Below are 12251 nucleotides of genomic sequence, written 5' to 3' on the forward strand. Positions count from 1 at the left end.
TAACCAGCCACAAGATCCTATAACCATTGGGAAGAGTTCTGCTGGCCTGAAGATGTACGCCATGGAGATTCTGACAACCCGCGGGAACACCAGACAGTGTGGTGTGTGTGTGTGGGCGTGTGGCATGTCGTGTCTGCTGTGTGTGGTGTGTCGTGTGTGGTTGTCGTGTGTGTGTGTGTGTGTGTGTGCTGTGTGTGTGTGTTGTGTGTGGGGGTCATGCGGGTGTGGCGTGGTGGCGTGTACTGCGGTGTGCGTGTGTTTGTGACGTGTTTAACTATTCTTGTGGGGACCAGAAGTCCCTACAAGAATAGTACAACGAACACAAAAGTAGACCAGGCTGGACATTTTGTTAGTCCCCACAAGGTCAAATGCTATTTCTAGGGGGTTTAGGGTTAAGGTTAGAATTAGTGTTAGGGTTAGAATTAAGTAAATATTAAGTTAGGAGCTAGGGTAGTTGTAGGGTTAGGGTTAGGATAAAGTTTAGGTTTTGGGTAGGGTTAGGGTTAGGGTTAAGGTTAGGGTTAGGGTTAGAGGTAAGAGTACGGGTTAGGATTAGGTAGTGAGGTTGGTTAGGGTTAGGGGTTAGAAAATAGGATTATTGAATGGACTGAATTGTATGTCCCCACAAGGTTAGCTAGCTACAGACTGTGTGTGTTGTGTGTGTGTGTGTGTGTGTGTGTGTGTGTGTTGTGTGTGCTGCTCTGTGTGTGTTGTGTGTGTGGTGGTGGTGTGTGTGAGTGTGTGTGGCTGTGTGTGTGGTGTGTAGGGCGTGTGCGTGTGCGTGGGCCGCTGTTTTGTGGAACCGTGTTGAAACTATTCTTGTAGCCGACCAGACCAGTCGCCTACAAAGAATACGTAAAACGCAACAAAAAGATTGACCAGCTGGGACCATTATGTTCAGTCCCCACCCACAGCGTCCAAATGCTATTATAGGCGGGTTAGGGTTAAGGTACTAGAAGTCAGGTTAGGTGGAGAATTAGTTAAATATTAAAGTTGAGCTAGGGTTAGTTAGCTAGGTTAGGGTTAAGTAAGGTAAAGATCTCTTCTCGGGCCAATTTGCAGGGGGGAGAAAAAGTGGTGGCATACCCGTTTGATATGCAGCGGCCTCCAAAGGCTGCAGGGGTGTGTTCGGTTGTGACTGAAATAAGATAAAGCAGGAAAAGTAGTATCCTATATTGGGAATCTTTATCTAGGGAATTTCAGACGTACCCATAGATTTTAATCTGCACAGGATCCCAGTTCCAGCCCTGCTATCTTCTATTACATTAACATAATCTGATTCCTGTGTCTTTCAACAGACGTTGGGGTCTCGSCGTGGGTCTCGACCCGGTATGGACCATGAGATGAAYGAGGAAACGTGGGCCCGGATGCAGCGTCAGAACGGGGACGCACTACGGGAGACGGCAGACGACACCATGTTCCGCTGGCTGGCCATGTCGTACGCCCACAGCCACCTGACCATGACGGAGACCCAGCGGGGCTCCTGCCACACCGACGACATCTCTGGGGGTCAGGGCATCATCAACAGGGCCAGCTGGAAACCTGTGGTGGGGAGTGAGTGTCAATGGGTGACGGGGAAAGACGGGAAGAGTGGAGGAGAGGCGAGAGAAGAGAGGAGTCTGAAGGAGGGCGCGGCAGAGAGAGAGATAGGAGAGATAGTATCAATGCTCAGGAGAAGACCCAGATGCAGACAGTTCTGAGGTAACAAAAGTTTATTACAAAAACAGTGGGCGGGCAAATGACAGGTCAAGGGCAGGCAGAGGTCAGTAATCCAGAGCAGAGTCCAAAAGGTACAGAACAACAGGTAGGCTCAGGGCAGGCAGAGGTCAGTAATCCAGGGTGGCGTGACAAGGTACAGAACATCAGGCAGGTTCAGTGCAGGCAGAATGGTCAAAACCGGGGAAACAGGAACTAGAGCAAGACAGGAGCACGGGGAAAACGCTGGTATGCTTGATGAAACAAAACGAACTGGTAACAGAGAACACAGGTATAAATACACTGGGGATAATGGGGAAGATGTGCGACACCTGGAGGTGGGTGGAGACAAGCACAAAGATGGGTGAAACAGATCAGGGTGTGACAGAGAGCGGAAGAAAGAAGTATGAAGAATCGGGTTAAAGAGAGAGAGATAGAGAGAAGCAGAAAGCGTTAAGAAACTCCTAATTAACACTATCTCATGTTTTATACTTCCCTCGTGATTTAAACCCCCAGGTATGAATGACTTCAGCTACCTGCACACTAACTGCTTTGAGCTGTCCGTCTTCCTGGGCTGTGACAAGTTTCCGCACGAGAGTGAGCTGCCTCTGGAGTGGGAGAACAACCGAGAGGCACTACTGTCCTTCATAGAACAGGTCAGAATACACACTACAAAGACAACATAAATTAATGTTTAATATTATCTTGTTTTTAATGTATTTTACTGTACCTTTTGTTACTTTATGTTATTTTATGAACGTTTGGTATTTGGTATTTTGGTATTTTATTAGGAGCCCCATTAGCTGTTGCAAAAGCAGCATCTACTCTTCCTGGGGTCCACACAAAACATGAAACATAATAAAGAATGACATAATACAGAACATCATTAGACAAGAACAGCTCAAGGACAGAACTACATACATTTTTAAAGGCACACGTGGCCTACATATCAAGGTATACACACAAACTATCTAGGTCAAATAGGGGAGAGGCGKTGTGCCGCGAGGTGTTGCTTTATCCGTTTTTTTAAACCAGGTTTGTTGTTTATTTGAGCAATATGAGATGGAAGGAAGTTCCATGCAATAAAAGCTCTATATAATACTGTATGTTTTCTTGGGGACTATGAAAAGATTTGGGGACTATGAAAAGACCCCAGGTGGCATGTCTGGTGGGATAAGTGTGTGTGTCAGAGCTGTGTGTAAGTTGGCTTATGCAAACAATTTGGGATTTTCAACACATTAATGTTTCTTATAAAAAGAAGAAGTGATGCAGTCAGTCTCTCCTCAACTCTTAGCCAAGAGAGACTGGCTTGCATAGTATTTATATCAGCMCTCTGATTACAATTAAGAGCCGCTCTGTTCTGGGCCAGCTGCAGCTTAACTAGGTCTTTCCTTGAAGCACTGGACCACACRACTGGACAATAATCAAGATAAGACAAAACTAGAGCCTGCAGAACTTGCTTTTTGGAGTGTGGTGTCAACAAAGCAGAGCATCTCTTTATTACGGCTAGACCTCTCCCCATCTTTKCAACCATTGAATCTATATGTTTTGACCATGACAGTTTACAATCTAAGGTAACGCCAAGTAATTTAGTCTCTTCAACTTGTTCAACAGCCACACCATTCATTACCAGATTCAGCTGAGGTCTAGCACTTAAGGAATGATTTGTACCAAATACAATGCTCTTAGTTTTAGAGATGTTCAGGACCAGTTTATTACTGGCCAACAATTCCAAAACAGACTGCAACTCTTTGTTAARGGTTTCAGTGACTTCATTAGCTGTGGTTGCTGATGCGTATRTGGTTGAATCATCAGCATACATGRACACACATGCTTTGTTTAATGCCAGTGGCAKRTCATTGGTAAAAATAGAAAAGAGTAGAGGGCCTAGAGAGCTGCCCTGCGGTACACCACACTTTACATRTTTGACATTAGAGACGCTTCCATTAAAGAAACCCTTTGAGTTCTAGTAGATAGATAGCTCTGAATCTATGATATGGCAGAGGTTGAAAAGCCATAGCACTTAAGTTTTCAACAACAGGTTATGGTCAATAATATCAAAGGCTGCACTGAGATCTAACAGTACAGTTAATCTTCTTAATATCAATTTCTTTCAACCAATCATCACTCATTTGTGTCAGTGCAGCACATGTTGAGTGCCCTTCTCTATAAGCATGCTGAAAGTCTGTTGTTAATTTGTTTACAGAGAAATAGCATTGTATTTGGTCAAACACAATTTTTTTCCCAACAGTTTGCTAAGAGCTGGCAGCAAGCTTATAGGTCTGCTGTTAGAACCAGTAAAGGCCGCTTTATCACTCTTGGGTAGCGGAATTACTTTGGCTTCCCCCCAGGCCTGAGGACAAAGACATTCCTCTAGGCTCAGATTAAAAATATGACAGATAGGAGTGGCTATAGAGTCAGCCACCATCCTCAGTAGCTTTCCATCTAMGTTGTCAATGCCAGGAGGTTTGTCATTATTGATCATTAACAATACTTTTTTCACCTCTCCCACACTAACTTTACAAAATTCAAACTTGCACTGCTTTTCTTTCATAATTYGTTTTTTTATGCATGAATATAATTGCYCACTGTTTGTCRTGGGCATTTCCTGCCTAAGTTTGCCCACYTTGMCAATGAAATAATCATTAAAATAATTGGCAACATCAAATGGTTTTGTGATGAATAAGCCATCTGATTTGATGAAAGATGGAGTTGAATTTGTCTTTCTGCCCATAATTTCATTTAAAGAACTCCAAAGTTTTTTCCCATCATTCTTTATATCATTGATCTCGGCTTCATAATAAAGTTTCTTCTTTTTGTTGAGATTAGTCACATAATTTCTCAATTTGCCGTAAATAATCCAGTCAGATGTACAGCCAGACTTATTAGCCACTCCTTTTGCCCATCTCTTTCAAACATACAGTTTTTCAATTTCTCAGCCTTAACAGTTCTAACAGTCAGTTTCTTAACAGGTGCATGTTTATCAATAATTGGAAGAAGCAATTTCATAAATTCATCAAGTGCAGAGTCTGGATGCTCCTCATTAATCACATCAGACCAACACATATTTTTAACATCATCCACATGAGTCACAGCAAAATCTTTTGTATGATCTCTTATACACTATTTTAGGCCCAGCTGTTGGAACTTTGGCTTTCCTGGATATARCCRCTATATTGTGATCACTGCATCCAATGGGTACGGATAYAGCTTTAGAACAAAGTTSTACAGYATTAGTAAAAATGTGATCAATACATGTGGATGATCWTGTTCCTGTAGTGTTTGTAAACACCCTGGTAGGTTGATTAATAACCTGAACCAGGTTAGAGACACTGGTTACAGTAAGAAGCTTCCTCTTGAGCGGACAGCTTGATGAAAACCAGTCAATATTCAGGTCCCCAAGAAAGTAAGGGTGGCAGGTAGCCTAGTGGTTAGAGTGTTGGGCCAGTAACCGAAAGGTTGCTGGATCGAATCCCTGAGCTGACAAGGTAAAAATATGTTGTTCTGCCCCTGAGCAAGGCAGTAACCCACTGTTCCCCGGGTGCCGTGGATGTCRATGGCAGCGCCCCGCACCTCTGATTCAGAGGGGTTTGGTTAAATGCGGAAGATACATTTCAGTTGAAGTCATTAAGTTGTACGACTGACTAGGAATCCCCCTTTCCTTATATGCCACTGAGTAAATGCTGCACTTGATTGAATTGCGCCCAGTGATGTCATCTGAGCGTTGAGCCCTGATAGAGGTTCTGTTTCCTGTGCCAGGTGCATCGTGGGATAAAGGGTATAGTGAGGGACATGGAGGGCAAACCTCTGGCCAATGCCACCATMTCTGTGGAAGGTATCAAGCACGACGTCAAGACTGGTAAACCTGCATTTAACCACACACACACACAGCACATCGCAGAGGAAGACCAAAGACAAATGTACATGGTAGTTCCTTCCAAAATGATTATATAACATGACATTTCTGATCCTCTCACTCTCTCTTTCTGCTCCCTCCCTTTCTCACCCCCTCTTCATCTGTCTCTATCTCTTTTTCTCTCCCCCCCCCCTTAGCTGCAGCCGGAGACTACTGGCGGTTGTTGAACCCTGGGGAGTACCGTGTGATGGCCCGCGCTGACGGYCACACTCCCCAGATCCGGCTGTGCATGGTGGGCTACGACTCCGGGGCCACCCCCTGCAGCTTCACCCTGGCCAAGTCCAACTGGGATCGCATCAAGCAGATCATGGACCTCCACGGAAAGAGGCCAATACGGCTTGTCACCAAGGCACCGCCCCAGGCAGGAATTGATATCAGTGGTGGAGCCGTCGGCAGCATGAACACCACAAAGACGGACACCCGTGGCAGGGTGGCCGACTCCCAGAATGCTAAGAATCTCCGCCGCTTACGGATGATGCGCCTGCGCCAGCTGCGCCTGCGGAGACTCAGGGCCAACCTCTCCACCACCACGACCGTTGCCACCACGACCACCACACCGGCCCCCACGACGACGGCGGAGCTGGTGACCGAGAGCACTACTTCCTGGTATGACTCGTGGTTCCCTGTGGAGAGTTCGTAYACAGAGCCCACRCAGGCCGAGATCCTCACAGAAATCCAGGAGTTAGAGCCCACAGAGGACTACACCTTTGATTACAAGTTTGATGATTACTAAATTGTATTGAATTGCTAAAGTAACAAATTACAGTTTGTAAATACACAATCATAGCTACAAGGCATTATTCAAATTGTGGGAAATAAAAAACAACTTTAATTCTGCTGAAAGACAATATTGTAACTGCATTTTTGTAGCACTTTTTATATTAAAATAATAATACTGTACTTTCTTTGTGCTCTTCTATGAATGTCTCTTGATGGTTTTACATTTATTCTGATATATTTTTGTGACGCACACACATTGATCAGAGAATAGGTGACATTCTTTCTGTGCAGATCAKGGAGTCAAAGGCATGTTATTGGTATTAATTACTCAAGCAAGCCTACTCTGAGATATCCAGCCTTGCTATTATGTTGCGGGTCAATTTGACCCATTTCCACRTTTGAGTTGTCTAAAATACTAGTTRACCTCTCTTTTTCTCCATGAAATKAAATGACTTTTCCTCATTCAGGGTCATGAACCTCACTTCAAAATGGGGACACGCTGATGTGTTGTGGAATGTCTGTCTAGGTTGTGTATAAAAACATGATGTTGGAGGTCATTTTGACCCGGAGGCTTTCATGTGTATAGATAAATCCAAAATAAACAAGTGTMTTTGATGTATTTTGTTTTGACTGGTTCTGGTTGCACTTTTATAATTATTTTGGGGTGAAAAGGAGCTTTCCCAAGCTTCTCCTTCTCAGTGCGAGAGCAGCAGATCTTAGACACAGACAGTCAACAATGAGCTCCGAAAGATGTTCAGTCAATGAAGCCTCACAAATTCTGGACTGTGACAGTCAAATAGAAGAAGAGGTTTCAGAGACAGAGGACATTTCAGAGATGGAGGACAATGCCGTTGATGATCCAGACTGTGAATTCTTCTCTAGCGTGAAAAGGCTTCAGAGGAGGTCTCGCCATACTATTCGCCTCCATCACGATTGAGAGAGAGATGAGAGAGAAGCATTGCAACGAACGCATCATCCAGAGAAATGAAGGACACAAGGGTCCTCTAGTCCTAAAGAAGATGACCAATGAGATGGGATCACCCCGGTCAACCACAACAAAGTCCCCAAAGGGTAGCACTGTCAGCTTCCAATTGTAATCAGAGTTGTTCCATAGGTGCCAACAAACGATTTGACTGAATGCACTCAGTCTCCATTATATACTATACTCAGTTCTATGTTTTAGCTTCCTCTTTTATTACACCCAAGCAATAGAGAAGATTGTACTGGACATGACCAGCTGGCTCCACTCTGTTCTCTCCCTCCCTCTCACTCCTCCATAGGAAGTTTCGAAAGGAAGTTGGGATTTTGGGGGGGATACCTTAATGGTTATAGATAGCAACATCTCTGCTTATAGTGAAATAACATTGTTTACAATAGACTAGCCAGCCAGATGTACGTTAGCTATATTTGCGCAATTTTTTGTTCAGATTTAGACTAACATTAGTTAGCCAGCATGTTCTGTTTCGGTGTCGAGAGGAAAGAGCAAGGTAAAACTACTTTATCTACCTAGCTAGCTATAGTTTCAGTTGTCAAACCAGCTGTCACTATGTCACAGTCTTTAACCGGACAAACGTCCATTAGCAGAAATCTGTTGCTGTGTTGAAAAACTTGAAAGTTGATCCGAACAGTGACAACTTCTCCCTGTAGCTTTTAGGCACTAGCCTAGCTGGCTAGTTTCTTAGGCTGCTACAGAACTAATTTTGTTTGGTATAAACTTTAAACTTTACTACAGGAAAAACTGCTGCCCTATATGTCCTGTTGTTGTCGTTATTCACTCAATATCTAACAGTTAACAGTTTGTACTGTGTAACAGCTGTCGTCAGTCAATGACATAACTAACATTACATTGCTACAAACCCGTGCTTGCGTGTTGAGTGTGATAATGTCACATTGTGTGCATGCCATCCATGTGGATGTTAGGCATGACAGTTAAATCTGCATGACAGCAAGCGGCATGTTAGCTGAAAGTGAAACAATGTCTTGGTCATTGCAGGCTGCGTTAGAAGACAAAGTCATCTATCTATCCTATATCGATGGGCCAGTTTCCCGGACACAATTTTACCTATATGGACCTAAAAAACCTTTAAATATGATCATTTCATCATGAACTTGCGGAGTATGTGTAATCAATGGTCCAGGAAACCAGTCCGAATATGAGTTATGACAAAGGGGTGGCTGGCTCAACCATCCTTGTTAGTAGATAGGGCTGCCCTACACTTCCGCCAGGACATTGTTCCAGCCCCAGTATGAATACACACATTTTTCTAATAATCGCTGCTCCTTGATTAGCTGAATCAAGAATGGTTCCTGCAGGATTGGCACATTGGTCGTCACACCCAGTAGCTCACTTGGCTCTTTTGGAGTAGGGCCGTTTAAATTATGTTTAGTCACCTGTCTCTATTAACAAGTCAATCAGGAGATTCGATTAAGCTGGACCGGGTGCCAGGTGGTGAGTTTGCACCGGGTGAAAAGTGAATTGTGTTTGGATCCAGGCTGCCGCCCATTCTGGCCAACGGCGAAGTCAGCTCAAAACAAAAGTGACGTAGATTAAGCACGTGGAGTAATGAGTAGGATTCTGTTTCTATTTGCAAAAGTGATTGTTTTGATTAAAACGCTTTATTTGCCTATCAATGAAAATTCAAACATATACAGTTATACTGTATAATAAAATGGCTGTGTTCTCTTCACAGTCCCTTTGGCAGTAGGTGGTCTTTTATGGTTTTTTTAACTGTTTTGATTGCTAGCTTGAGTTACCTGGGTGGCAGAGAGTTTCATGTAGTCATGGCTCTATTTAATACTGTGCGTTTCCCAGCCTCTTTTTCTGAACCTGGGGACTGTGAAGAGACCTCTGGTTGCATGTCTTGTTTGTGCCGATGAGTGCCAACTGCTTGAACAGAAAGTTTGGTACCTTCAACACATCAATACCTTACACAAAGACCAATACTGATGCAGTCAATCTCTCCTCAACTTTGAGCCAGGAGACTGACATGCATGTTACTGACACTTTCCCTCCAGTGTGTCATCTAAGTGTGTTACGTGCTGCTTCGTTACACCCAGCAGTTTAGTCTTCTCAACTTGCTCAATAGCCACATTATTCAATAATAGATCTAAACGAGGTTTAGCGTTGAGCGAGTGATTTGTCCCAAAAMTTATGCTTTTATATTTTGAGATATTTAGCACCAGCCTATTGCTAGTTACCCATTCTGACTGGAGCTCTATGTGAAGTGTCTCAGTTATTTATTTTACTGTTGCAGTCGACATGTATACTGTTGAGTTGTTAGCGTAAATAGACACAYAGGCTTTATTAAAGGTCATTGGAAGGTTATTTGTAAAAATAGAAAACAATAATGGCCCTAGTCTGCTACCCTGCGGGACACCACACTTAGGACTGTTGTAGTGACCATATTACCACCACACCATGGATCACGAGTCATGAAGGCAGTCAAATTTCACGTAACCGTTTAGTCACGGTAATTAGGCTTCTCCAAGCTCTGATGCTGGTCATTAGTAACCTACCAAACGTGTTAACTGCATGGTACTCAGCACTCTATTGTCCTTCTAATCACTCTGACATCAATGAAAATGTAATCAAAAATCTAGTCAAACACTTCATGAGAGCCCATGAGCTCGTTGCGCAACATTTATTTTGTACTATGGGGGATAGTAGACTGACATAGGCTAGTGCTTTTGTTCGTTAGGCCTACTCATCTTGTTGGCTGATGAAAAGTAAATGTGGACAGTTCTTCCAATATCTTCAATATGCACCTAGGAACGCGCGGTTGCGTCCCGGGTGTGTCTGTCTTCACTTGTACCTTATGAGAAAGATGTGAAGGAGAGCCATGTGAGTGACAGGTGATGCGGAGCGCGCAGCACTCAGGGAGAAGACCACAACGGCCAATGGCCACAAAAGGCATGGATTTTTTTAGGGTAGATTACTGCCACACGAATGGGATGCAACCATGAAATTCTAGGCATTATCAAGTGTTTGTCAAATTGTGAATAAGTGACTGTGTTCAGATCAAATGATGACATAAAGAGCATTGTGTTGAACACTGTGCGATGTTTAACAGTGAGAATCGCAGAATGGTGAACTTACTAAATGACTAGAGTTGACTGTGTGATATTAGGTTGCTTCTTGTGTAAATATTTTCTGTCTGGATTTTAATGATTTGTATGATTATCTGCAAGATTATCTGGCCTGATAAAACCAAGATTGAAATCTTTGGCCTGAATGCCAAGGATCACTTCTGGAGGAAACCTGGCACCATCCCTACGGTGAAGCATGGTGGTGGGAGCATCATGCTGTGGGGATGTTTTTCAGCGGTAGGGACTGGGAGACTAGTCAGGATCGAGGGAACGGTTAACGGAGCAAAGTACAGAGATCCTTGATGTAAACCTGCTCCAGAGCTTTCTTGACCTCAGACTGTGTCGAATATTCACCTTCCAACAGGACAACAACCCTAAGCACACAGCCAAGACAACGCAGGAGTGGCTTCGGGACAAGTCTCTGAATGTCCTTGAGTGGCCCAGCCAGAGCCTGGACTTGAACCCGATCTAACATCTCTGGAGAGACCTGARAATAGCTGAGCAGTGACGCTCCCCATCCAACCTGACAGAGCTTGAGAGGATCTGCAGAGAAGAATGGGAGAAATTCCCCAAATACAGGTGTGCCAAGCTTGTAGCATCATGGCTGTAATTGCTACCAAAGGTGCTACAAGAAAGTACTAAGTAAAGGATCTGAAAACTTATGTTAAATGTGATATTTCAGATTTTTATTTTTAATACATTTGTAAAAATAAATGTCACTATTTGTGGGGWATTATGTGTAGATTGATGAGGGATTATTTATTTTCTAGAATCCATTTTAGAATAAGGCTGTGACGTAACAAAATGTGGAAAAAGTCAAGGTGTCTGAATACTTTCCGAATGGACTGTATATGTACAGTATGTCTACCTCAATTATATTGTACCCCTGCACACTGACTCAGTACTGGCACTCCCTGTACATAGCCATGTTATTTTTTACTCCCTACGTATATATATTTTTTTATATTTTTTATTTCACCAGGTAGGCTAATTGAGAACAAGTTCTCATTTGCAACTGCGACCTGGCCAAGATAAAGCATAGAAATTCGACACATACAACAACACAGAGTTACACATGGACTAAACAAAACATACAGTCAATAATACAGTAGAAAAATAAGTCTATATACAATGTGAGCAAATGAGGTGAGATAAAGGAGGTAAAGGCAAAAAAAAGGCCATGGTGGCGAGGTAAATACAATATAACAAGTAAAACACTGGAATGGTAGATTTGCAGTGGAAGAATGTGCAAAGTAGAAATAGAAATAATGGGATGCAAAGGAGCAAAATAAATAAATACAGTAGGGGGAAAGGTAATTGTTTGGGCTAAATTATAGATGGGCTATGTACAGGTGCAGTAATCTGTGAGCTGCTCTGACAGCTGGTGCTTAAAGCTAGTGAGGGAGAGAAGTGTTTCCAGCTTCAGAGATGGAGCTTCATATATATAGCCATGTTATTTTAAATCATTATTTAACTGTGTTTTTATTCCTCGTGTCAGTTTCTATTTTTATTTTTTTTATCTTATCTTTAACTCTGCATTGTTGGWAAAGGACCTGTAAGTAAGCATTTCACTGCATTTCACTGTCTACACCTATGAAACATGTGACAAAAACTATTTGATTTGTTGCCCTCTCCATCAGGTTCTGTTTTTATCTGTCCAGTTGARTAGCTGGGTAGTCTCCCTTTGTTTTCTTCACTTTGGGTTAGGCTTCTCACACAAGCAATAGTGAATATGGGGTCTTTGGCGTCAAACTCCATAGCTTGAAACTGCTCTTCCTCCTGACCGGTCCTGAGTTTGTCCTGTTTCTCTTTTAATATGTGTGGGCTCTGGGTC

At 43.1% G+C, this 12251-nt stretch overlaps 1 protein-coding gene across 1 annotated transcript in view; it reads left to right on the forward strand.

The window, feature by feature from the left end:
• The window catches only part of LOC111964478 (adipocyte enhancer-binding protein 1), a 20290-nt gene extending 13779 nt beyond the window's left edge, over nt 1–6511 (forward strand). The window contains exons 16-21 of the mRNA XM_070443760.1: nt 25–96; nt 1017–1122; nt 1299–1554; nt 2212–2351; nt 5455–5554; nt 5749–6511. Of these exons, the coding sequence (XP_070299861.1) occupies nt 25–96; nt 1017–1122; nt 1299–1554; nt 2212–2351; nt 5455–5554; nt 5749–6344 (1270 nt within the window). The 3' untranslated portion in view covers nt 6345–6511. The remainder of the gene's footprint in view (nt 1–24; nt 97–1016; nt 1123–1298; nt 1555–2211; nt 2352–5454; nt 5555–5748) is intronic.
• The last annotated feature ends 5740 nt before the right edge of the window (nt 6512–12251 follow it).

The sequence above is a fragment of the Salvelinus sp. IW2-2015 genome, linkage group LG5, assembly GCF_002910315.2.
Source record: "Salvelinus sp. IW2-2015 linkage group LG5, ASM291031v2, whole genome shotgun sequence".
Classification (NCBI taxonomy): Eukaryota; Metazoa; Chordata; class Actinopteri; order Salmoniformes; family Salmonidae; genus Salvelinus; species Salvelinus sp. IW2-2015.